Here is a 25,650-nt window from a genome sequence, read left to right as displayed (position 1 = left end):
TTTTATACTTCAAAAGAATTATTCTACTGTAATATATTAAAATTAAAGTTTATTTGGTTCTTATTATGACGTTCTGTGAGTGTGGTGAGTAGGAACCCTGGGTATATCGTGTGCTGTCTCCCCTTTCTTTCCTGACCCCAGAGTAAAGGAGGAAAAAACCCCAAACTTTTGGGCTGCACCAGCTGCACTTTGGAAGAGGATAATAGATATTTATTCCCTAAGAATTTCTGTCCGCTAAGGCTCATGGTTCCTGCTAAGTCATTTTAGGTTTGGCTCTTTCTTGACTTACAGTCCATTCCAGAAATTGTATGACCAGTGCACACTACAATACCTCCCACATAGAAAGCGCTCATGTTCTTGTTTACTGAATAGTTAAACATTCAATAAGTGGTAGAGCAGGGCACTTATGAGACCTGACCTCATATATGCTGCTTCCCATCTAATTACTGTTTTATCATGAGCCAACATATACGAGGTGCTAGGGTTGTGAAGATAAATAATCATAGTCCTGACCCTTAAAGGGCCTCAGTCGAACAAGTCTACACAACTTAACACAGTAACATGTGATTGTTGTCGTCAGTAGGAACAAAGCCTTGAGAGGTAAAAGAAGGCAATGCGAACATTCGTATCCTTATAAATGGGACACATTCTGCCCCCCGCCCCAGAAGCGGTCAGAATAGATCCTGAAACTCCAGAGCCAGCAAGATGCCCAGGCTTCTGCCATGTGTGCAGCATATTCAACATATACCCACGAACACAGAAGACAAAGGACTGTTTTCTTCCGTTACAGCGTGGCACACTGAAAAATTTGCAAGCAGGTGGGCATTACATCGTAATAGTTAAAGCTACCTTATAATGGCAAAAACGAATTAGTGACTTGCTAGTTCCTATACTTAGGACTGTCTCAATCGGACTTAGATAGTCCTCTTATCTCTCTTCTTCATCCTGTACAATACTAGTAAGGCTTACATGTATTATATGATAATGTTCAAACAGTATTCTGCCTATTTAGAGATGATCTCAGAGAAGCAGAACTAGGGACCCAATGATATGCCTATAACCCAGCTTACCTCTGGACTGCAGGAAAGTGGGAAGAATATAAGCCAGCACAAAGTAAAACACTAGGTGAATGCAATCAGCTGAGGTGTGCGTATTGAGTGTGTAGTGTCTAGACAAGTTGACACTTTTCTTTTTACATTAAAACCCTTTCTTTAAATAACACCTAAACGCCAAATACAACTAGGAACTTTCCTGGTGGTCGGGGCAAATGGGAGGAAAGGAAGCAGACGCAGCAGGTCTACCAGTCAGGCTGCCCCTCTTAGGGCAGCACAGTTCCCAGACCTCAGATGTAGGGAATAAGTACCCTGCTAGGTGACCTTCGGGTGAGAGGACAGTGGGAAGCACAGACTTGGGTGTCCGTAGCATAAACTATGGGTGCATGTTACCTCATTTGATTCATCGTATTTTTTGCATATTCACTCCTCTACTCATGCATTTATCTGGTCAGTTACTTATATCCCACTGTGTTCCAGATTTGAGATAACTTTCCAACATATGAATAGATATGTTGTAGATAAGAGTAAAGGAAGTCAAGAATAAAGTTCATATACAAAAAGTACATACCAGAATTACTAAAGATGGGCCGGAAATTCACCTTCAAGCTTCTTCCCAACCAAAGCAAAGAGTGAAACAACCAGATACAAAATTCACTGTGTGTGTGAATGAATACCCTCAGGGGAAGGAAAACCTGGATTCTCAGTGATTGTTCATGGGTTCCTGAATTAGGTTTTCTGCACTATAACTTAGACATAACTATATGCTTAACGAAAGTTTCAAGGGGATCTATTGCTCCTCTAAACATGTACAGGTCTTTCCTACTATGCGCAGTTACATGTGTCCATCTATTTCTAATTTCCTCTATAAACATATAATTATACTCTCCTTTGCCAGTGTTTGAAGAGTAGTTATTAACATGCTGGAGCTGAGACAAGCTATTCAAGTTTTTAAAATTACAAGCATATGTTAGGATGGAAATAAAGGTAATAGTGACCTAAAGAATAACCGCAAGGTACTGTAAAAGCAATAAAATGATGGAATAGCATATGCATAGTTTATACATTTACTGAGGAAATTCACCAGGCAAAAAACATTGTGGAGTAGGTTAAATAGAAAAGCCAAATAGGGGAAGTGAATCTTAAGCTGAAACTTGAAGTATAGAATTTAACTAGGTAGAGAATAAGTAAACAATTATGTCAGATGACGATAACAATACAAGTGAAGCCATGAATTATACTTACAGATGTTTAATCTTAACTTTAGTTGCTCCTATTCTTTATTTTCATATAGAGGTTAATTTGTCCTTTGAAAAACAGTATGGCCGTATTTGTAAACTTGTAGTTTCATACTGTGACCCAGCAACTTCATTCTTTGGTGTATGTCCAAGAGATACTCCTGTATGTGTACAGCAGGAGATATGTGCAAGATGGTCCTTGTAGCACTGACCCCAGGAAAAGCCTGGAAACAAACCAAATACCCACAGACGGGAGTGCATAAATAAACTGCGGTAAGTCAGAATGGAATATTATACGAAATAACTGAACTATAGCCTCTTGCAACAATGCGAATGACACTTAGCAATAAATTGCTTATAGCAATAACTTTTTATAATTAAAAGACAACTCAAACATAAATATACCATCAAAATGGAAGCAGGAGAATGATGAACAAAGAAGTCAGGTTGGCAGTTATCAGGATTGGGAGAGAAACGGGCTGGGGTGGAGAGGAAACAACACAGATTCAACCAAAAATTGACCAACGGTATTGGGAGGACAGGGATGGGGAGTTGTGGGGGATGGGAAGTGTCCATGTTGGGGGTGAGTGTGAGAAAAAGCTAAATCTTCATATTTCATTGCACTATGGTAAGTGGAAAAAAATTTCTACAATTTAGTTTTGAGAAGCAGAGGAAGCCGAGCAAACTGAAGAATCACAGAGTGAAGCCATATTTGCAGGAAGCACTTTGTCCTGTAGCAGAGAAGACATTGTGAACAGTTCCACAGATGCTAATCAAAGGAGGTGCAGGAGAGTAAATGTAAAACCCTGAGTCATAAGGTAAATAAATACCTGCCAGGTGGGCTCGTGGACCTGGGGTCCCATGGCATGCATATTCACCAAAAGAACTGCTCCAGGAACATTCATCTTCCTCAAAGATAAACAGACAATGTAGCTAAGGCTCTATAGAAAATTAATACAAGAGAAAAGAAAGCGAGGAAGAAAGAAAAGAAGGAGAAGGAAAGAAGGTAAAAAGGAAAGAAGGCAAATATATGGTGACGGAAGGAGAACTGACTCTAGGTGGTGAACACACAATGGGATTTATAGATGATGTAATACAGAATTGTACACCTGAAATCTATGTAATTTTACTAACAATTGTCACCCCAATAAATTAAAAAAAAAAAAAAGAAAGAAGGGAGGGAAATAATGGACAAAAAAATATCACTAGAACATTGGTGATGTGTATATGAAAACGTAACAAAATATAAAATAGTAGAACTCTGAAAGGAAATAGAAAATAGTGTAGTTCATTGATATTTCACCTTTAAGTTATCATTCAAGGTGATAAATCAAGAAGTAAGTATATAAGGGTATTTTACAACACCAAGTTAAACATAAAGTATAGAAAAGGAAAATATATAAATTTCATCTTTGATCATAGTATTAAATTATAGACGATGTCCAAAGAAAATGAGGATTAAGCGTATTATAAAATCATTCTATGAGAACACAACTATAAACCTTCCAAATTATCAGAAGTCATGTACATAAAACAAAGCAAACAGATCATCAGTTCACAGAGGATTTTTTTAAAAGACCCAAAGGAGAAAACGTGACATAAGATAATGTGGCCGATCTATGCTCAGACGTACCTCTCATGTCAAAAATGTAAATGGGCTGAACTCACCTATTAAATGAAAAAGATTGGCAGATGGGCTCACAAAGCACAACCTAACTCTGTGCTGTTTACGCATAAATGTTGATAATAAAAGATCGGCAATAGGACACCCAGGCAAATGCAAATAAAAAGAGAGCAGGTGTCACAATGAAACAGGGTTGAATCCAGGTCAAAATCGTTAAGCAAGTCAAAGGAACACACTTTGAAGGATAAAGGGTCCATTTCTCAATGAAAATATAACGGTTATGAATACGCAACAAAGGAAATGGCATCAATATTCAAAAAACAAGCGGTAAGAATTACAATGACAATAGTAGTAGATTACAATCATACCAGTTGAAATGAAAAAAATGTAAGTAAAACATATAGATAACTTAACTACCACAACTAAAGGAATATATTGTTACTATAGCTTATACTTTGAAAACACAACAGATTTCCTTTTCCGGGACCCATTGAACATTCATTCAATAAAGCTGACTGTACACTAGGCCACAAACACTCAGGTAAGTACCTTCAAACTCTCAGGTAAGTGCTTACTATGCACCAGCCACTCATCAAAGCACTTCACATACATTAACTCAATCCCAACAACGTTAAAAAGTATGTATATTATTATTCCCATTTTGCACACTAAGACACTGAATGCTGAAGGTGCTTGCATTAAAGTTACAGAAGGGAAGCAGGAGTCTCAAAAATAGAACCAGTGCAGATGTTTCTAATCATAAAAGTAGAAACTAATAAAGCCAAAAAACGAAGAACCATACCACCCAAACATTAAAAAAAGGAAGACAGAAAAGAAAACCAATTAACCAACGAACCAACCAAGAAAACCCAAACAAATAGCAAACAGAAACCTAGACAAAAACCCTCTTTTCACTTTGGGATAAAAGAAAATCCAAACTATAGCCGAACTGGATTAGATGTAAGGCTCAGAGGACAAGTTAAGGTCTTCAATCCTTATATTAATAAACAGAAAAAAAATGAGTGACTTAAGTATCTGATCGAGAAGTAATACAAAGAATATTGAAATAAACATAAGGACTCTGCCAAGAAAAATGAATAAACTCTGAAATTAATGAATTTAAAACTAGAAAAATGGTATAATTAAGAAGTAAGCAAAGGAGCTAGTTCTTTGGGAAAAAAATAGACAAAACTTGATCTAACGAATCAAGGTGAGGGTGAGAACACATACATACAAATTATTATAGGTCTTGGATATATTCATAGAAGTGCAAGTACTGGATTAAAGAGTACGTACATTTGTATTTGACAGGTATTACTGAATAGCTCTACACAGAGGTGATTCCAATTCCTGTCTCCACCAGCAATGAATGAAAGAGATTATTTCCCCATCCCACAGCAGCACAGTATTGCCATTATTTTTTTGCATTTGTCAACCTGCTAAATGAAAAATAGGATCCCTGTATAAGTTTTTAATGTGTATATTTTGTGGGAGCAATCTTTGCTAGAAGTGAAATCAGTGTTCTGTTTGGGTCACACAAAAAAACAGTTGGGGGGCCGGCCCCGTGGCTCAGGCGGTTAGAGCTCCATGCTCCTAACTCCGAAGGCTGCCGGTTCGATTCTCACATGGGCCAGTGGGCTCTCAACCACAAGGTTACGGTTCAACTCCTCGAGTCCCGCAAGGGATGGTGGGCAGTGCCCCCTGCAACTAAGATTGAACAGGGCACCTTGAGCTGAGCTGCCTCCCGGATGGCTCAGTTGGTTGGAGCGCGTCCTCTTAAACACAAGGTTGCCAGTTCAATGCCTCGAGTTCCGCAAGGGATGGTGGGCTGCGACCCCTGCAACTAGAAAACGGCAACTGGACCTGGAGCTGAGCTGCGCCCTCCACAACTAAGACTGAAAGGACAACTTGACATGGGACAAAAAAAAAGTCCTGGAAGTACACACTGTTCCCCAATAAAGTCCCATTCCCCTTCCCCAATAAAAAAAAAGTTGGGAGCTTTTCTCCTATTATTATATAATGTACACTTTAAATAATATTAAACCTAGTGTTCTGTAAAGCCTTGGTAGAATTTCTCTGTGACATGTTCTGGTTCTAGTCTTTTCCCCCCACCTTTTTCTTTGGAAAAAGGGAGGGCTAGTTCTTTGGCGGCAGCCTTCTTGATTTCTTCTATTCCAATTGGCCTGGATTTTATGTTGTTTCTGAAGTCAGTTTTGTTATACTTGTTACAGTTTTTTCTAGGATAAGCCATTACTGTGATTCACAGTGATTTTACCACAACGTGTCATCTGTAATGTTGTTCTGCCATTTCGTGTAGTGGACATGTGGTGGGTAGCCTGACAGGCTTCTTACCCTTGCTTGGAACAGCTTCCTGCTCTCCACCCCCAACTCCATCTACCTCATCGCAGGCTCCGGGTAGCTATACTTTCCTCATAGTTGTTTGATCTGGGGGTGAGCACCTGACCCAAACTAGGCCAGTCAGGGAACCTTCTCTACGATTTTGGAACTGGACCTAAAAATTTCCTAATTTAGTCTGGTCTCTCCGACAAAGATGTAAAAAAAAAAAAAAAACTGGGGTAAGTATAACAAGGCCATATTTTAAATCGTGTAACTTGGGGAGCAGAGAAAGTTAGTCCACAGAGAGAGGGGAGCAGAATGAAACAGATCTTAGAGAGAAGCAGAAATGAGACAGAAAATATTGCCTGGAGTCTGTGTAGCTTCCCTAGTCCCTAATTCTGGTTCCATCTTCTTGGAGCCTAATTGCGTTCTGTCCCTTGGGTTCTGGGACAAATTCCAGCATCTGCTTTGTAAACTTCTCTGTGTATTCAACTAGCTTATGTTGATTTCTTTTATGATACCTGAAACTGAAAGTTCTAATATTATTCAGTTCTAATTCCCACTGCTCTTCTTTCCACGCTGTTGAGGCATGGCAGCTCATTCCATCCTCCCAGGCCCTTACAGTCTACCTCTGATTCTGTGGTCATGCCTTCCCTTGTTCTATTTATCCATATCCTCACCATCCTTAAAAAGTAGTTCTCGTTTCCTCCACAAAGTTCTCCTAACTATTGCAAACCTCTTTGATTTCTTCCTTCTCTGAATGTCCAGGTAACATTTGTATATTGGGAGGAGAGCTGAAAAATGTTTGCCCAGTGTGGCCAAATAAATCTCAAAGCTTTTTCCATCGCACGCATCTGACTTTCACCCAGACTCTTTTAGTCCTCCTGCTTCTGCAGTGTGAAATTCCCATAATCTTGCCCCATGGTTATAATCTAATGAACCTGCTCTGGTAAATCTACTATTAGTTTAGTACTTCATTACTTAAAGCACACAGTTCTGCTCAGGGAACTGTTCAACATGAGGTCCTTAAAATTGGAAAATAGAAAGTAATTATACTTTATAAGCATAAAAGTTGAAGTGAATATGGAATGTCCATTAATAAGTTCACTGTATAAACAAATTGTGGTATATTCATAAATGGAATACTACACAGCAAGAAATAAACAGACTGGTAATATGCAATAACATGGATGAATTTTAAAACCATTATGTTGATTGAAGGAAACCAGACGTAATATATATGTGAATACATACTTTATCGTTCTGTGTACATAGCATCCACATGGGCAAAACGAATCTATGATGACATAAGTCAGAATGGGGATTATTTCTGTGAGGGTATTGAATGGAAAGGTACAGGAAGGACCTTTCCGGCGTGAAGGAAATCTTATGTATCTAGAAGTAATGATCAAAGGGGTGTACACAAAAAGAAAAATTCATCAAGTTGTATGCATCTTCCTGTGTGTTAAGGATTCCTGAATTTAAAAATTAAAAAAGATCCAAATGTTCAGCTACCAGAGTTGGCTTCACATCAAAACAAGCACAGCTAGACTGTCACCAGCTGATAGCAGTTAAACCTATTCTGTTTCTAAAACCGGCCACTCAGTATCCGTCCTCAGATCGCTTTTCAGTTTTGTGAATATACATCCAGAGATTTTTTAGGTATATATAAACAAAATTATCAAAATTGTGTGCTGAAGATGTTTTAGATAGTAATTATTCATGAAAAAGGTAGGAGTACCTTGATTTCACATGGTGTTTTATGTATTATAAAAAAAGAGTGCCTGATCCTATAGTTCTACAGTTAGTTAACACTAGTATCTTAGATAATCTAATATCTGAAAGATATAGTCTTTTAAAGACTTTGTATTGAACAGGCATTGACTTCAACCTCTTTCCTGCGTCCTCAAAGGCCTTCACCACACAACAAAAGTGGTTTTCCAAATTTGTACAGAAATGCATAGGTAGACATGCTCTACCCCTAGAAAGTCCCTAGCTACCAAATTAATTTTTCCCACCTATTCAGTCTCCAACTAGTAAGGTGGCTGTCCATTTCAAATTGTTGACTGCAACCAGTTAGAAGATTGTGAAATCAATTTTGAGAGTCACGAGTAGTGTTAAAAAAAATGAATTCATTGTCAGAGTGAAGCACACAAATTCTTCCAGGGCTAGAGTCGGGGAGCAACAGGTGATACATGCACTGGTATCTCATTGGAATTCCTGGGTTAATTTGCTGGACAGATAACATCATACAGCCTAATTTTATATTATCACCACTACCTGTGATTTATGAAATGAGATACAGGAGAATTATATTTGCTGATAGAAAACACAGAATTTTCAATTGAGTCCCAATGAAGAACATTAAATATGTTTTTGGGAACGGATTTCATCAGGTATGGTGTGTGTGTGTGTGTGTGTGTGTGTGTGTGTGTGTGTGTGTGTGTGTGTATTAAAATACACTAATCAAACTAGTGTAAATTGCCCTCAGAGAAGTTGCCTTAGTATCAGAATAAAAAGAAATAAAGTGAAAAATACAGAAGCATGTTCAAATGTAGCTGCTAGATTTGCAATTATAGTGAAAATATTGAGAAAAATGTTCAGTCTAATCAGAAAATCCTGACTTTACATCTTATTCTGAAAAGAAAAAGATAGTGCATTTCCTGTAAGTGAAAGTTGAATACCTCCAAAATTAAAAGGACATTAAAAGGAAAATTAAAATTTAATTAAAATTAAAAGGAAAATACACCATCGTCAACTTGTCAATAAGCCCCTCAAATATGTTCTTAAGGGACAAGGCATAAAGTTATTGGTACAATTTCTCAGTTGTTCTGCAAATCTTAATGAAAGAAGACAATCACTGAATTCAGTTCCTATCAATGTAGCAGAAGAGGAATGGATCATACTAAGTGCCGACAGTCTTTTTCATCCAGTATTTATGAATATGGTGCATTTTTTTTGGTGACAAAGCAGTTGATAAATTAAAAACTATAACTCTTGGCAATAACACAATATCAACTCTATTACCACAGAATATTTTGAAGAATCAATGATTATGCAGTCACAGTCTAACTTGATGAAAGTACTAATATTGCAAGTTGCATAACACTTTTATGTGATATGTGCAGCAAGAAAGTTTTATAGAGGAGTTACTGTCTGTGTGAAGAAAATTATATTCAGAACTAGAAAATAGCATTTAGGTCAATAAAAATTAAACTATACAATTTATACTGGAATTGCAAGGGATAGAACAACAAATATCAAGAAACACAGTATAAATAAAAATATTTAGAAACCAATAAAAACAAGACAATTTGAAACATTAAATAAAAACAAAACACTGTATATAAGGTTCATTTGGTTTCAAAACCTTAAATAATTGAATTACACTTGTTCTATGAAGAGAATAAATTCTTGCAACTGAGTACTTCATTTACACAGAAAATCAATTGCCAGACATGAAATTTATCATCATGTTGCATTAAAATGAAAGAACTTACTGCTAAGAGAAAGTAGAGTCACGTTACTACTACTCACAACTGCCTATGTATGTGAATTAGGATTTTCAATTTTGGCCTATTTAAAAATAAAGGATAAGATCAGGCTCAATCGTTGACCAAATGTGCATGTAGCATTGTCCTCTCGAATGCTGGACTGGAATAAATTTATAAACAGGTAAGGCATTATATAAAATTTTTGCTAATTTGCTTCAGTACTGTTTAAATATATATATATATATGTATATATATATATATATATATATACATATATAATATATATATATTTAAAGATTTTATTGGGGAAGAGGAACAGGACTTTATTGGGGAACAGTGTGTACTTCCAGGACTTTTTCCAAGTCAAGTTGTTGTCCTTTCAATCTTAGTTGTGGAGGGTGCCATTCTACTTCAAGTTGTTGTCCTTTCAGTCTTAGTTGTGGAGGGTGCAGCTCAGCTCCAGGTCCAGTGGCCCGTTGCTAGTTGCAGAGCCCACCATCCCTTGCGGGACTCCAGGAATTGAACTGGCAACCTTGTGGTTGAGAGCCCACTGGCCCATGTGGGAATCGACTGGCAGCCTTCGGAGTTAGGAGCACGGAGCTCCAACCACCTGAGCCACCAGGCCGGCCCTGTTTATATTTTTTTATTAATTGAAGTTTATTGGGGTGACAACTGTTAGCAAAGTTACATAGGTTTCAGGTGTACAATTCTGTATTACATCATCTATGTATCACATTGTGTGTTCACCACCCAGAGTCAGTTCTCCTTCCATCACCATATATTTGATCCTGTTTATATTTATTTCCATATTGTTTTATAAAATGTTTATATTACCTTTGTTGTTCTTACTGTATTCTACACAATAAAGTATTGTGTAACTTGTATTTCAGATGTGTGTGTACATACATATGTGTGTACACTGGATTACAGTTTAAAATCTATTTCTTTACTGTGGGTTGTGGTTCACAAAGTTGGAAAAACAGTCAATGCGTTAGAAGTTAGAAGATAAAATTGGATGAGTTAACACACCTGCAGAACCATGTGGCCCACGGACTACCAGTTTGCTATCTGAGCTGCATCGTGGAGAATACTGAATATGAGTTAAATATAGAATTGACTTTGCAGGTTAAGTTGCAGCTAGAATGGAGAATGATATAAAAGTAAAGCAGTGTTTTAGAAACATTAATATAGCCCCATTGCAAGATTGGCAGGAAAAGAGACTGAAGACAGAAGGTGATTAAAGTGCTAAGACAATCCAGAAATGAGACCTTAATACAGAATCAAGAGGAGCAATGGGAAGAGGATACTGGAGGTAAAACAAGAGTGGAAAGGGAAAATGGTAGCATTTTAAAACTGGGAGCGACCTCTGGAACCATCGATTCCATCACCATGTTCATACAAATAGGAAAAGTAATAGGAGAGCAAAAAACTGAATCTACTCAGAATGTCCATGACGTCACACTGATTCAAAGAGTCGTCAATAGGTGGTAGAATTGTAAGCCGGTCCATGGAATTAACAGGATTGCTTCGGGATGTGGAGAGTGTGCTTTCAAAGCTTTCTACTGAGTGGACTGAAATGGACAGTAAATGTCATCCATTTTATATGAATTCCAATTAGTTTAATCACGGTGTGCCTACAAGGCGTGCCCAATCCAGGTTTCTCCCCCACCCCGAAATGGGTCATGTAGCATTCAACTTCTTCAGAGAGTACGTACCCTAAAATACCAAACCCTCGAGAAGTTTTCATTTCAACAGCTTAGGCTTTGAAAACGAGCTCAGAACTGCTCACTTGCTTGTCCGATTTCCCAACCGCAAAACGTTATTGAGCTTTTTACGAAGGTGCTCACACAATCCCCACCGCAGGAAGGCGAGAAAAACAGGCGTCGGTCTAGGAAACCGGTCTAGGAAAGGGACGCCTGTGGGAGTCAGTGTTGCGCTCTGCGGAAGGAAGCCGCAGGGCGAGTCCGGCTGGAGTTAGCCATTTCCTTTCTTTCCTCGATATTTAGGGCTGAGGGGAGGCTGGGCGGGCAGGTACATCGGCTTGTCCCCGCGTCCCCCTACCCTTTCTCCGAATCCGCCCTGAATAGCCGGCTGACAACTCCAACTCTCCAGTGCCGAGAGCGGGAGGTATGTGCCGGGAGCTCCCGCACCCGGCGCCATGACTAGGTCGGCCCCAGGCACATCCCGACACTCGCCCTTGGCAAGCCCCAAGCGCGCCTCCGGGTTCCGGGTGCGAAGAGGAAGCTTCTCGGGAACCCCCAAACCCCTCCCTTTTAGGAAGGGTGCAGACGGCGTCTTCGTTTCCAAGGAAACCGGCCCTGCCATGATGTCACTTCCGCTGACCTGTCTGGCCTCCCAGACTGTTGGGAGGAAAAGAGGAAAACTGAGCCACAGCCACGACGGTGGACGCGAGCGTCTCCTGTCTGCGCATGCGCCCGCTCAGCGGCTAGCTTCTATTTATGTGGGGGATCCAACATGGCGGCTGCGGCGACCCTGGCGATGGCGGTGGAACCCATCAGAACATAGTGGCGGGGAAGGGGGCACGGTCCGCACTCACGGTGGCGTCGGCGGAGACGGCTGAGGGTGGTGGAGGGCAGAAAAGCGAAGGAGAGCAAAAGGAAGGGCGGGCAGGCAAACAACTCGGCGTAGAACCGAGCGCCGGCTCGAGCGAGGGCAGAGGGCCAGAACAGTGGGGATGGCGGAGCCGCGCAGAGTAGCGTTTATTAGCCTGTCACCGGTGAGGCGGCGCGAGGCCGAGTACCCGGGGGCTGAACGCGAGCCCGAGTACCCTCGCGAGCCTCCCCGGCTGGAGCCGCAGCCGCACCGTGATCCGGCCCGGTCGGAGCAGCCGGCCCCGCGGGAGGCTGCCCCCCGGTCGGACGCGCAGCCCCCGCCGCGCGAGAAGCCGCTCCCCCAGCGCGAGGTCAGCCGCGCCGAACCGCCCATGTCGCTACAGCGCGAGCCTCCGCGGCCGGAGCCGCCGCCGCCACCGCCGCCGCCGCTCCCGCAGCTGCACTTGCAGCCGCCTCCGCCGCGGGAGTCTGCTCCCCGGGTCGAGCCGCCGCAGAAGCCGCCGAGGGAGACGGTGCGCCTGGAGCTGGTGCTCAAGGATCCCACGGACGAGAGCTGCGTGGAGTTCAGTTACCCGGAGCTGCTGCTGTGCGGAGAACAACGGGTACAGAAGGTTCCTCTCTCATCCCCCAGACCCCGGGAGTCTCAGGAGCCGTCCGCCTCCCTCAGTGGTTTGCACCATCTGACGCCTACCCTGAGCTCTGGTCGCCCTGGAGGGGCAGGGGTTGAGCAGGGGGACGGGTGGTTGGTGCTGCTTTCCTCTGCTCCCCAGGGTTGGCCAAAGCTCCCACCCGGCTCCACCGACCTCTCCCCCGCTTGTGCACTCGTTCCAGTCGCTGCCGCGAGCAGGTTTTCCTCCTTTCTGCCCCCCACACAAAATCAGGGGGCCCTGCAAGTTGCGTGGTTGGGTTTTCCGTGTGGAACTCCACAGCTGTCCTTTCCCGTGGAGAGGAAGAGAAAACCTTGGGGGACACGCCCCCCACTCTGAAGCGGGGAAACTGTGTAACCCCCTCCAATATCCTCATCTTCATCACTATTTGTCATGCTGGGCGTTGTGGCTGTTGAGATGCGCTTGTGAGAGTGGAGTATTCTTAATTGAAGGGGATTTAAGAGTAAGCTAAACATTTTCAGACTAAGAATTCTACTTGAGGAATGAAGGTGAAGTGTTAGTTATCTGGTTACTTATTTTTCTCTCTTGATGCTGGTGAACCTTTTTAGCTTTGTTTTCTCCGGAATTTGTTCAGATTGTAATTGACAGGGAACGTGACTCGCCTATTTCATTTGGCGCCTACTGTCCTATTCTTATTTGAGTGCATATAATTAGTTTATAGGTGCGAGTTGGAGGTTGTTGCACTTGGCCATTGTAATGTTTAGAGAATGATGGAAAAAATCTCAGCTTTGAATTTTTAAAAACTTTATTGAAAAGATATAGGTATGCCTTTGATGGAACTGGTGAACAATGGAAATAGAAAGGTTTGGTGGGTTGGTGATCTTCAGAAGTAAACTAAAAAGGAAAACGATAGAGTAACAGTAATAAGAGAACAATTTCATCCATTGTTTAGAGATTATGCTCTTTATTAGGTTTTGCTTTAGTACAGGTCTAACGGACTCCAGAAGTTGTTTGTTTTATTTTTATTCTTGAATATCTTTATAGTTGAAATGAATGACTCCTAGTTTAAAAATATATTATTGTCACTAGATTTTGTTTATTTTATTTCAGATAATTTTTTAATCATTAATTTACAAATACTGTTGTGTGGCAAATCATTACTAAGTGATTTCAACCAAAATGAATTAAGGGTAGAGATCATTTTGGTCTTTTCTACGTAACATTTTGCACTTTAGTGCCCCTATTATTTATAAATGTGATGTCATTTTTTTATCCCCCAAAGAATTTTGAAAATGCTGGATTGGAGCATTTTTAAAATAAATTGTATTTGATTTTCTAATCTAAGTAGGTTTGCAGTTTTACTCCCTAATCTAGTTCATAAATTGCAGGTGAAAAGCATCTATTTGGATAAAAATACATAACAATAGCTAACATTTACTGAGTTCTTAGAATATGCTAGACACAGCTGTGAGTATGGTGTATGGTTTATCGAGTTTAGTGCATTTGAGCTCCGTGAGGTAAGGACCATTATCCCCACTTTGCAAATGAGGAGGCTAACAGAGTGGTTGCATGTGATTTTATTAATACTTATATGCATATCATCACCAATTCTTAGTAAAACAAAAATTCTTGTAGTTAACTCATATAGCTTAAATTTACAGGAATCTGCCAAAATGAGCTAAAATTAAAGTCATAGTAGAAATACAGAGACCTCTGTTATGACTCTCTTTATGCTGTAATAGTCATACATTGATAAATTAACAATAGATATGTATCTTTTAATTATAAAAACGTTAATTTTGACACCTTGTTAACTTGATAACATCAGAACTACTAGTTTCATGTAATAGGGGAAAGATGAATAATTCCATTTAATTTTTCAGTTTAACTACCAATTTAGGAGTTTATTAGTTCAATTTTCTCATTGTATATTTAGCCATATATCAATGGACATATTCCACAAAACAAATCCATTTTTTATATAATGCATCTTTGCAATAAAGATTTGCCAGATTTTCCTATGATTACCCCCAATGAACGTATTCATTACGTAAGTATAGAAAACACCTTTCTAAATAGAGTTGTCGTAGATCCAGAAAAGGAAATCCAGGAAAAGAGACCATCAAAAAGCAAAATGCGGCCATTAGAATTGGTCTGGAAAGAGGCGATTCCCAAATTTGTTTCTTTTCCCCCTCGGGAGGAGTCCAAATATTTTTAGGGATGTTACCATGTTTTCAAAATAGCTTTAATTTTGAGTTATTATAATTGAACAGCACACCATATAGCAGAGTAAGAGTAGAAAGGGGAGGAAAAGAGATCTTGTGAAATTAAGAGAAAAACGTCCTAAAAATTTGAAATAGCCATCTATCACTGAATAAGATTTTAGTTTCAGATTCTTAATAGGTGTATGTATAAAAAAATCTGTTACATGTGAACACCATCTATATTGAGATGCATTTAAATCATTGTCCTTTGTAAATACAAAATGAATAGTAAAACCCTGATTAACTGAATGCAATCAGAATTTTTTCTATAATCTTTGTTAATGAGAAAAAGCACATTTAAACAAGCATATGTTGGCAAAATATGAAATTCAAAATCTCCTTCCAGGTTGTCAGGACACAGGTTAACTAAACCTTTAACCTGTGTTAGATCTGTAGAGTATTGAGCCCTGATTGAGGTGATTCGGAATGATTACTGAGACACCTAAAATCATCTCTAGCCTGAAAAATTAATTTGTTCAGCTTTTCTGGCTAAAGGGAAATAGTACCGCTTAGAAATACATTTCGGCAGTAATTCATACACAAGCAATTCTTTTTTTTTTAACTCTTAGTAAACCAGAAAATCAGTTAAACAGAACATACATTTGTGAACATGATTAATTGAACATTTACTATGAAAGGAAAAATAGATGATAATAGTGTTAATGTTATCATACTGTTACAGAATTCTGTGTTATTCCATTGCTTGTCACATGACCTATTTTGGATACTATGTATGGGAAAGAGCTCCTGAAAATGGTGTTAATGAGTTATCTTCAAAAAACAATTACTGTGTCAATTTTGCTTGGTGGCAATTGGTAAATTTGATACTTATAATACTTTTCAGATCCTTTTTTCACCTGAAAAGCATACAGCTTACGTAGAGCCTTGATGGTGGGTACGGGGTTATTTCTTTACAATGAAAGAAAAGTGAGTCAGTTTTCGTAAATTTATTTTTAGAGATTATCAAGTAAAGAAGAGATTTACTTTTGATTGCTATGTAAAGTCTACATAAAATATTTTAAAATGACACATAAGGTGATTCTTATTTAAAAATGTATCTCCATGTGTTTATATTTGCACGTATAAGTAAGACCTACTAATTGGACCTCAAAGTGACGTGCAGGCGCAGTTGACAACGGCAAGGCAAGGTGGTTACTCACTGTCCTTAACTTTAATCTCACATTAAGGCCACATTCTGAACATGCCTAGTGTTTCTTATTTCATTATCTGGCTGTTCCTGCTAGTTTATTTCCTTTTACGTCATGTTTATATTTTCCATTGGTTAACTCCTGTTAGCATAAAGGATTCTGTACATTTATTACCTGTTACAGTAACTTTTAAAATTGATTCTAAAATTATTTTCTTTAGTCTTTAAGGAGTATTCCTTTATGCTAGTGCCCTAGATAAGATGAATTGTTTTGTATTCCTTCTGTCCATATTTTTCTGTCATATTTTTTAGATGGATCACATCTCAGCTTTTGTATCCAGGGTGAAGTGTCCCAATTCCAAAGTGTGCAAATCTTTGTCTCTCCTGAATTTTTTTTTTCTTGCCCTTCAGAGTCAACCAAATCTGTATCCAGTATTTCAGCTGTAATATACTTTCATTTTTAATTATTTGAAGATGCTACTTCAGTAAAAACATCTAGCCTTCCCTTTTTTAAAAAAAAAAAAATTAACTTTCTAGTCAGTTGTCTTGTATCGTTTTGTTTTGGCTTTTTTGTATATTGAAAACCCATATATATGAAATGTGTCTGCTAAAATAGTAAACTTGAGTAAAGGATGTGATTTATCTTTTTGTTTGTATTGGTAAATAGATGCTAAACATAGAATCCTAGCTGTGTGTGTGTGCACGTGTGTACATTTTTAACACAAGTATTATAAGAAACTCGCCCTCTCCCCTGCTAGAAGTAAACCATGTAATGTAATCTATGTGCAGCAATGTCACTTCTCTAGCTTTATTTGAAAGTAGAACGTATTCCCGGAATGGATCTCCATTGACAGGATGTAGGTAATGTGGAGCTTGGTGCTGGGCCTCAGCCGGAAGCTATAGCAGCTACAGATAGTCTAGTGATAACTCAGGGCAGACGATGAAATGCTGACTCTAAATAAATAACCTAGAGATCCCTTTAGGAGTGTTTCCTGACCGAAGCAGGTAATCTTTTTAGGAAGAACTCAAACTCGAGCTATAAGTGGGATTTTTATTTTTACCTAATTTTCTTGGGGTTTTTTGGCCTTATTTTGGATGGGGTGACCATGCGATCATTTTACAGGTGGACGCAGTTTGAACTGTAGAATGTGTAAGAATCCATTGAAATGGTAAATCTTTTTTTTTTTTAGTACAAACCAACATTTCTTTCTCATTTTAGTGCTTCTAACTTATTTGTTAACATTTGGAAAAATTGACTCGCATTAAATTTAAGGATACCTTCAACTCTGGATGAAGTAATACTAATACTTCTATTTCTTTCCCCATTCACTTAGAATCAGAAGAAGCCCGTTCCCACAGAAGACCCATTCAATGATGAGCGTCAAGAGAGGCACGAAGTGGAAATGTTGGCTAAGAAGTTTGAAATGAAATATGTGAGTATAATAAAGTGTTCATGTAGGTAACTTTATCCTGTTGGCCTATTTTCTTTCTGTGATTGAATGGATACTTCCAATCTCCTGTGGAACCACATTTCTCTGTAATACCTGGAATAGCTTTTCTACCCTTTGAAGGATAGCAGTGGATGAGAGGCAGTAGTGGCAGTATGTTGTTGTGGAAGGAGCAAAGGATTTATGAGTTAACACAACTGGATTTTGATTCCATCTTTGCCCTGTTAACTAGGGTGACTTAGTGAAGGCTATTGGCTTTTTTATGCTTTGGTACCTGTGACAGGAAAATACGATCTGCCTAGCCAACTTTTATAGCACAAGGGTTTTATCAACATCAGATGAAAAAATTTATTGTTAGTGTTTGACATATTGAAAGTGCTATGTAAATGTAAAAAGCTGTTTAGTCACTTAACATATCACTCTTGCGGAGAGCTGTGTCTTACTCTGTACATGTCGTAACTTCTTTTTAACATAAACATCTATGGGATTTTAACCTGTTAATTGACTACCCCACTGATTTCGATCGTCTAGTTCAGGCATTCTATTCCAAATGGTCTTTACCTTTGGTCCTTTGGTCACTTTTTACTGATTCTTCTTAACTGTTGTGGTCGTCCACAACAAATTATTTGCAACCTTTTAAGAAGATCATCAGGCCAAAAGTGACCTGGGAGAAGATACCTGGTCCGGTGCTAGGCTCTCACAAAAGATCACTCGTAAACAATGAACAAAAATCTTTGTTGACCGATAGTTTACTGTCCTATGGTTCAGGAGTAGCAGATTCAGAAGTCCCAAGATTTTTGCTGCTCAATCAGTGAAGCAGACCAGATGGATAATACATGTGGGCAACTGTCCCAAACGGGACAGCACGTGCCATATCTAAAGGGGCCAGTTCCAGCCCTTTGCTCTGCAGGAACTTGGGCTTAAGTTCCTCTAATATCTTTTTCATTTAAATACTCGTTGCTAATTAGAACACCTAGTGGGCCGAACCAAATACATCGGTGGGCCAAATTCAGTTCTCAAGCTCTCACTTGAGGCCTCGGTGTACTGGCTTCACTGTTCATCTCCTAGTATATTTACCTCCTCAGTCCGTCTCCTTTTACATTTTGCCCTTTCTCGGCCGTGAGCAGAGTGGTTGGTGGTACGCGTGGGAGGATATGCCACTTCCACTGTGCAGGAGAATGTGTTTGTAGGACATTTCAGAGATCTGAGCAAGTTCAATTCAGTTGGGGGTTTCCAGATTTGGGCAAAGATAAGGTGCATTGAGATGTGGCTGGATCTATGAGTGATGTTAGTGGTGAATTCTGTGGTTGGTGGAAGGCCCGAGGGACAAGTAAGTGTAAGGGCTTTTTATGGTCTTGCATATGCGTAGCTGTTGCTTGTGCTGGAGGGGAATTGCTCGGAGTGGAGCAAGCTACCGCTTGCAGAGAAGAGGAGGATGGTCATGGAGCACAGGAAGTGAGCCTTCTCCTGTAGCAGCTACTCGGGGTGGAAGCATGGAGACAGCTCTGGTAGTTGAAGAGCAGTGATGACAGAATTACAGGGAGTGTAACACTGTAAAAGGAGCACCTTCTATGGAATGGTTTGTGTTGTTTTCCCCTATTCTGTCCTGTTTTTATTGCCTATGTCTTATTTCCTCTTGTGTTACTCTTTAGGTAATGTGACTACATATTCACCATCAATTGCTAAATGTTGTGTTTTTTTTGGGTGGGGGGGAACATTATGACCTAATGTATACTAAATTGGTTGTTGCACATAAAAGTTAGTAAATAGCTGAGTCCAAGTTTTGACATCTCTACCACTCTATAGGCTCCAGATTCGTCTTGGTTACTGTAGGAAGGAAGCAAGATGAAGTTTAAATAAAGTCCCTCATTCCTTTCCTCATTCACAGTTATAAGGCTCCAGATATTTAGGCTAAATAGCCTCATTTCCAACACCGTTTTTAGGTGGTTCCTAGATTGTGTATGCTTTTTCTGAGGCCATAAACTAGAACAGGGAATGAGGTTTGGTTTGATGGGTATAGATTTGTTCTCTAAGCCTTCCAGGGCATAGGATAGCCTGTGATGGTTGTAAGATTTCTTTTAGTGTTCTGTTTTGATTTTTCTCACCCTGTCACCCCAGCCACCTTGAAAGATCACGCTATCCTAGAATTGGATATGAATTCAATAATCTAACTAAAAGTGCTTAGCACAATACCTGGTGCCTAGCAGGGGCTCAGTTAAGACTATTTGAATCTGACTGAATCTGAATAGGTAGACATGTATTCTGTCAGGCATTTATTAGCATTTATGAAATCACATTATGACTTAAAACCTACCTACTATACCATGTAGACTTTGAATACCATGTTTGGTGCTTAATTCTATGTGGTTTTGGACTCTCAGAGCATAATGGCTTTGTATTTATTTTGGAAGGATAAAGGTAGATAGATTTGATGTTGTTAAAGTAATTCTGAGTAATCTTCTAAATAAAACAGTTGATCAAATGGAATTAAAATTGTTTTAATTCAAAAAGTACATTCATAAAATGTGTTGATTTTCTTTTGGTGTGGCTTTTAAAATTGATTTTGTCCAGGCAGGTTTTAAAGAATGGCAATATCTTAGAATAACTGTGTAATTTCCAAAGACAGACTTCTTCACAGAAACTACTACTTAATTGAGCGAAAAGGATATGTATTTTTATACTTAATATAATTACGGATTGTTTAAATATGGGACTGATACAAGTGCATGTTAGAAAGCGTTTATGCACTCTTTGTGGGAGTTTTAAGAATTCTGTTAGTTACTCATCTTATTAGTTGACCATTCACACTTGATGAGGGGTTAGCACTTTTTTGGGATCTTCCTTGGCTGGTTTTCTTGTTGGTTTTGGCCTTATGTTGGGTCTGGTCCCTAAGGATCAACTTGGTGGGGCTTCGGGTCAAGCAATGTGGACAAACTTGTTACCACCACCACCAAATAAATTCTACTTACAAAGCACAAATAACAGTGTACTTAGGTTCTATAGACCAACAATAGTATGACATTACATATACAGTAAAAACATAAAATAATAACATTTTAAAGCAAACTGAAGGGGGATCATGAAAAGGTCAAGAGACGTCTCAACTCAATAGTTTCTAACTGCAGTTACCAATTGTAATCACTTGCCATGACATGCCCTTTTAATTCCTTGGCCTCTTTGCGCTGAATATTCTCTTTAACTTCTTTAAACCCCTCAGGAACAATTGAGAATCAGCAGTTTTAGGGTATTTGGGAGGAAGACCCTCTATCCATAAGTGGTGATTATAAAAATCTGGGTATATTATTTCTGTGCTGTGAAGTCAGCTCTTGGCTGTCTTTCTACTGGCTTAACTCTCTACCCTTTTCTAGGTTAAGAAAATCAGCAGAGGGGGATGGAGAGAGATTAGGTTGTGACGGGGCTAGGACAAATAGGGCAGCTTTACAACCAGGGGATATTTTCTTCTCAATTATAAGACTGGAGTCGTAGCAATTAGTGTCATGCTTGCTCTATCTTCCATAGGTGATCAATGGATGTTGGTTATTAATTAGGTTTCTTACTTCCTGGAGGCAATAGGGGGTCCTGTAGTAGGAACATCTTGTTTGTTTGTATGTTTTCCAGCTTAGTGTTACAGTGTAATCAGACTGCACTGGCGTGAAACACTGATTATCAAGTTAAACAGGTACTAATGACTCACTAATTTTCTTCTGAGTCATAGTGAAGTAATACCCTGGGAATTATCTAAAGGGGTTTCTTCATTTTAGGTGTAGCAGAATTCAAGGCTTTTGTTTAAATTTGGAAAATATAGTTTGTATTTTTATAAGATGTATTTATTGTGTAAACTGGTAACATCAGTAACTGCAAAGGTCGAGAAAATGTATCAAGTAAGACTGTGCTGCAGGGAGTATGCTTGCTAAGGATGCTGAAAGAGAGCAGCTCAAAATAAGCCTATCTATCTATCTATCTGTCCTTAGCTCCTGTGGTGAAATTTTACTATTTGTGAATTAATTGGTTTGTGCCTTTTTGGCAATTGTCAAAAGTTTGGTTTCAATTTATGCCATTTGCATGTCACTGACTTTTAGCCTAACTGGGGAACTAGAGAACTGGAGGTTAGGGAATAGAAGTGGAGGGGCGTAAGACAGGCGAGAAGGGTGTAAGGCAGGAGGCAGGGCAGGGGAGAAGTTTTTCCAGTAAGGCCAGAAAGCGAGGAAAAGGAAACTGAGGCAAGAAAACTGTACTCGGAGGCCTCTGCGGTGAAGGCCTGACAATAAATGCTTTAGCAGAAAGCTGTTAAAGGGTAGAGCAAAGACTGTGTAATGTAACCCTGCTGTGTGACACTCAGGCATGGATGTGTCACATACAGGTTATCCAAAGCTCTGTCCCCACTGTGGGACTGTGTCAATAACGGAATTCTGTTGAACGTTTGGTGGACCAGACCCAAGAAAATAAAAGTTTTTTGAGTGGGTCATATGTGTACTTAACAAAAATTCAAAAGATACTAAAGGTAATACGTATGATGAAAACTAAATCTTCCTACCCCTGACTCCCAGCCAACTAGTTTTCTCCTCACAGGTAATCACTGTTTCTTGTCCCAGAGATCTATGTGTATGTAAGCATTTCCATATTTCAAAGATTTTGTTCCCTGTAAAAGGAGGTATAAATACAGACAAACAGAGAGAAGAAAGTAAAAATCACCTAATCCTCTATAAGCCCACTGTCAGGCATAACCACTGTTCATAGTTTGATGATTTTTCTTTCAGGGCTTTTAAAAATGCATGCGTGCTTACGTATATGCTCTCTTGTCTTAAAGAAATTTACATTTCTGTTATTAAAAACAAATTCAAATAATACATATTGAGCCACAGTCTTCCTTCACCACTGTCTCCAATTATATCCTTTTCCCATTGTTAATAACCATGGTTGTCTGCTTGCGGGGGTTCTTTGAGCATTTTATATATATCTGTTGACATACATTGCTGTGTTGTGTTTTTCATAAGTGAGATCCCACTGTTTGTATGATAGCTGAAACAGCAGTGTCTTGTTATTTTAATGTTGTCACCAGGATTAGCAGGTTGAACACTTTCGCCTGCTTAGTGAATATTAACAGCTCCCTTTTCTGTGAATAGCCTGAACTATATGTAACATTTGGCAAACTGCTTTTGTTGCCTTCTATATTATTAATTATTCTTTGACCACATTGTTTTAAAATGGCTGTTAACATGCAACATTGTTATGATGCTATAATTGATACAGTGTTTGGTAAAGATCTTAAACTTGTAAGATCCTTTTTTGAGAGGCATTTTGGTCAGAGTAATACAATTATAATGTAGTAAAGCTTTAACCATTTTGTTTACTATTGGTGATACGATTCACATTTATTTATTTAACCATTTACTGCATATATTAGATTATGGACTCAGAACGATTAACAACAGCTATTGTTTCCTGTGGTAACTACTGATCACCTTGACTAGACTTAAATGTTCCTAAATCTCTCTAATTATACGTGTTATTTGTCCTTCTGCATATGTCTGAGTGTGCCCATTACAACAGAACCTATTTGGTTTGGTTTCAGTTTTCCCTAAGTAAATCTTAATAGGCAGCTAGTTGTGCCTAGACCGAAAAATAAGTTAGAGCAGAAAATATCATCGTGATTTTAAGTAGGAAGCATCGAGGAGAAAGAGTTTAAAACTTGGGCTGAGCTATGAAGATGGGAGAATTCAGAGAAGAGTAAGAGATTATTCCAAATAAGGGGAAAGCATGAGGACAAATAGCAATGTGTTTGGGGAGTGTAGATAGATAGATTGAATGGGTCAAAGTATTCAAGTTGGGAAATTTTAAGAAAAAAGTTGGAAAGGGAATTTGGGTTAACATGTAGAAAACATGTTATTCATACCATAGGAAGAGACTTGGATTTAGCTCATAATAGGTAGGATGCTTCTGAAGCATTTTGAGCGGGGGTGATATGGATGGTATTTGGAGATACTTATTGGACGATACTATACAGGATAGACGAAGGGTAGCCGCGAGGGAGGAGCCTCGTTAGCATTCGCTCCATTCAAATGGAAACCGGTGGGCAGCATTAGAGCAGGTGGAAGGGGAAGGCAGCTGGAGACGGGAATAAACCTACGCACAAGACTTGTGGGGGAGGGGGAGGGAGTGGGCGTGGGAATAATCATGAGCCGTTTTAAAAAATCAGTATTGTTGAAATAGAAGTAAAATAAATACAGTTCATTCATTTAAGTGTGCAACTTGATGAGTTTTGGCAAATGAACGCAGTCCTGTATCTACTGCCACAGTCATGATACAGAACAATGTCATCACACCAGAAAGTTCCACAACCATGACACAGAACAGTGTAATCACCCAGAAAGTTCCCTTTGATTTCTCTACAGATAAGCCTCTCCCTCCAGCACTGACCCCTGGCAGCCTCTGACCTACTTCCTGTCACTATAGGTTGGGGGGATTGTTGTTTTTTTTGCCTTTTCTAGCATGTCCTATGAATGGAATCTTACAGTCTTTTGTGTCTGGCTTCTTTAGCTAATGCTTCTGAGATTCATCCATGTGTTCATGTATCAGTGGTTCCTTCCTTTTTGTTGCTTTGTAGTAATCCATTGTATGGATGTACCACAATTTATTCACTCACCAGACAATGGGCATTGATTGGGTTGTTTGCAATTTTTGGCTGCTATGAATGAATAAAGCTGCTCTGAATATCAGAATACAAGTCTTGGTGTGAACATACTCATACATTTTCATTTCTCTTGAGTGAATAGTAAGAGTGGGATTGTTAGATCATATGGTAAGTGTACGTTTAACTTTATAAGAAACTGCCAAACTGTTTTCCAAAGTGACTGTCGTTTTGCACCAGCCATGTAGAAGAGTTTCAATTGCTCCCCGTTCTCGTTAACACTTGGTATCATCAGCTTTTTAAATGTTAGTGAATAGTGAAGTTTTAAGGCAGAAAAATAGAATGAATCAAATGGGAATGTCAAGTGGGAGAAGTTAATTTGGAGACACGTGGGGCCACGTGTTTCAGTTTTGGTATTGAGTTTAAGTATGACCCCAGAGGTGCTGCAGCTTCTTTTACAGAAATTTTGATGGGATGACAGTTTGGAGTCAGACAGTCATGCATTTGAAGATTAGCTGTTCCTTTCTGTGTGAGCCTAGACAAGTTATTTGTCCTTTCCAAGCTTTAGTTTTTCTCCATTTGTCAAACAATGAAATAATAGATGGTTGTACTTAGCATAAGTGCTCATGCACAGTTAGCACTCTGTGAATGGTAGGTATTGTCATCACGATTGGTACGTAAATATAATTTTGCAGTCCCGTTCCCATAATTGGTGACTTTCTTATAAATCTCTGCATTTTTTCCTTCCTAACTGATCACCTCCCCAACTGTGTTCATTTCCCACAATAGCCAGAGTAATTTTGTTAAGCGCCGATCTTGTCAGGTTACTTCCTTATTTTTATCCTTTTATTGGCCTTTGCAAGTGATAACCTCCACTCATCCTTCTCTGGGCATAAATATCTCAGGAAAGCCTTGATAAGGTCCTCTGTTAAAAAAGTCTCAGTACACTACATTTTTCTTTATGCCGTTTGACACTATTGTAATTATTTGTTTAATCTTTTGCCCTCCATAATACTATAAAATCCATGAAAGCTGCCCTTGGTAGCTGCTCAGGTGAGTACATTATCTTGTTTTAGTTTCTTTGAAGACAGGACTTTTCATTAAATTTTAGTCCTTTCTGACATTTAATACATTGCTTTCTATAGCATAAGTTCTTAGCAGATACTGTTGAATCTAAGCAGGTGTTCAAAATAACCTATGTAACTTAGTAGTATTAGGTCAAATACGATGAAGAGTT

At 39.1% G+C, this 25,650-nt stretch overlaps 1 protein-coding gene across 3 annotated transcripts in view; it reads left to right on the top strand.

Annotated features, from left to right (window-relative positions):
* The first annotated feature begins 12,221 nt into the window (after positions 1-12,221).
* UBN2 (ubinuclein 2) overlaps positions 12,222-25,650 on the top strand; it is an 81,839-nt gene continuing 68,410 nt past the window's right edge. For all 3 annotated transcript variants that reach the window (XM_033098592.1, XM_033098589.1, XM_033098591.1), the window contains exons 1-2: positions 12,222-12,920; positions 17,672-17,770. In XM_033098592.1, the coding sequence (XP_032954483.1) occupies positions 12,441-12,920; positions 17,672-17,770 (579 nt within the window). In that variant the 5' untranslated portion in view covers positions 12,222-12,440. The remainder of the gene's footprint in view (positions 12,921-17,671; positions 17,771-25,650) is intronic.

Source organism: Rhinolophus ferrumequinum, chromosome 26 (assembly GCF_004115265.2).
Source record: "Rhinolophus ferrumequinum isolate MPI-CBG mRhiFer1 chromosome 26, mRhiFer1_v1.p, whole genome shotgun sequence".
NCBI lineage: Eukaryota > Metazoa > Chordata > Mammalia > Chiroptera > Rhinolophidae > Rhinolophus > Rhinolophus ferrumequinum.
Note: the sequence above shows the minus strand (reverse complement) of the source record. Positions and strands in the feature narration are given on the sequence as shown.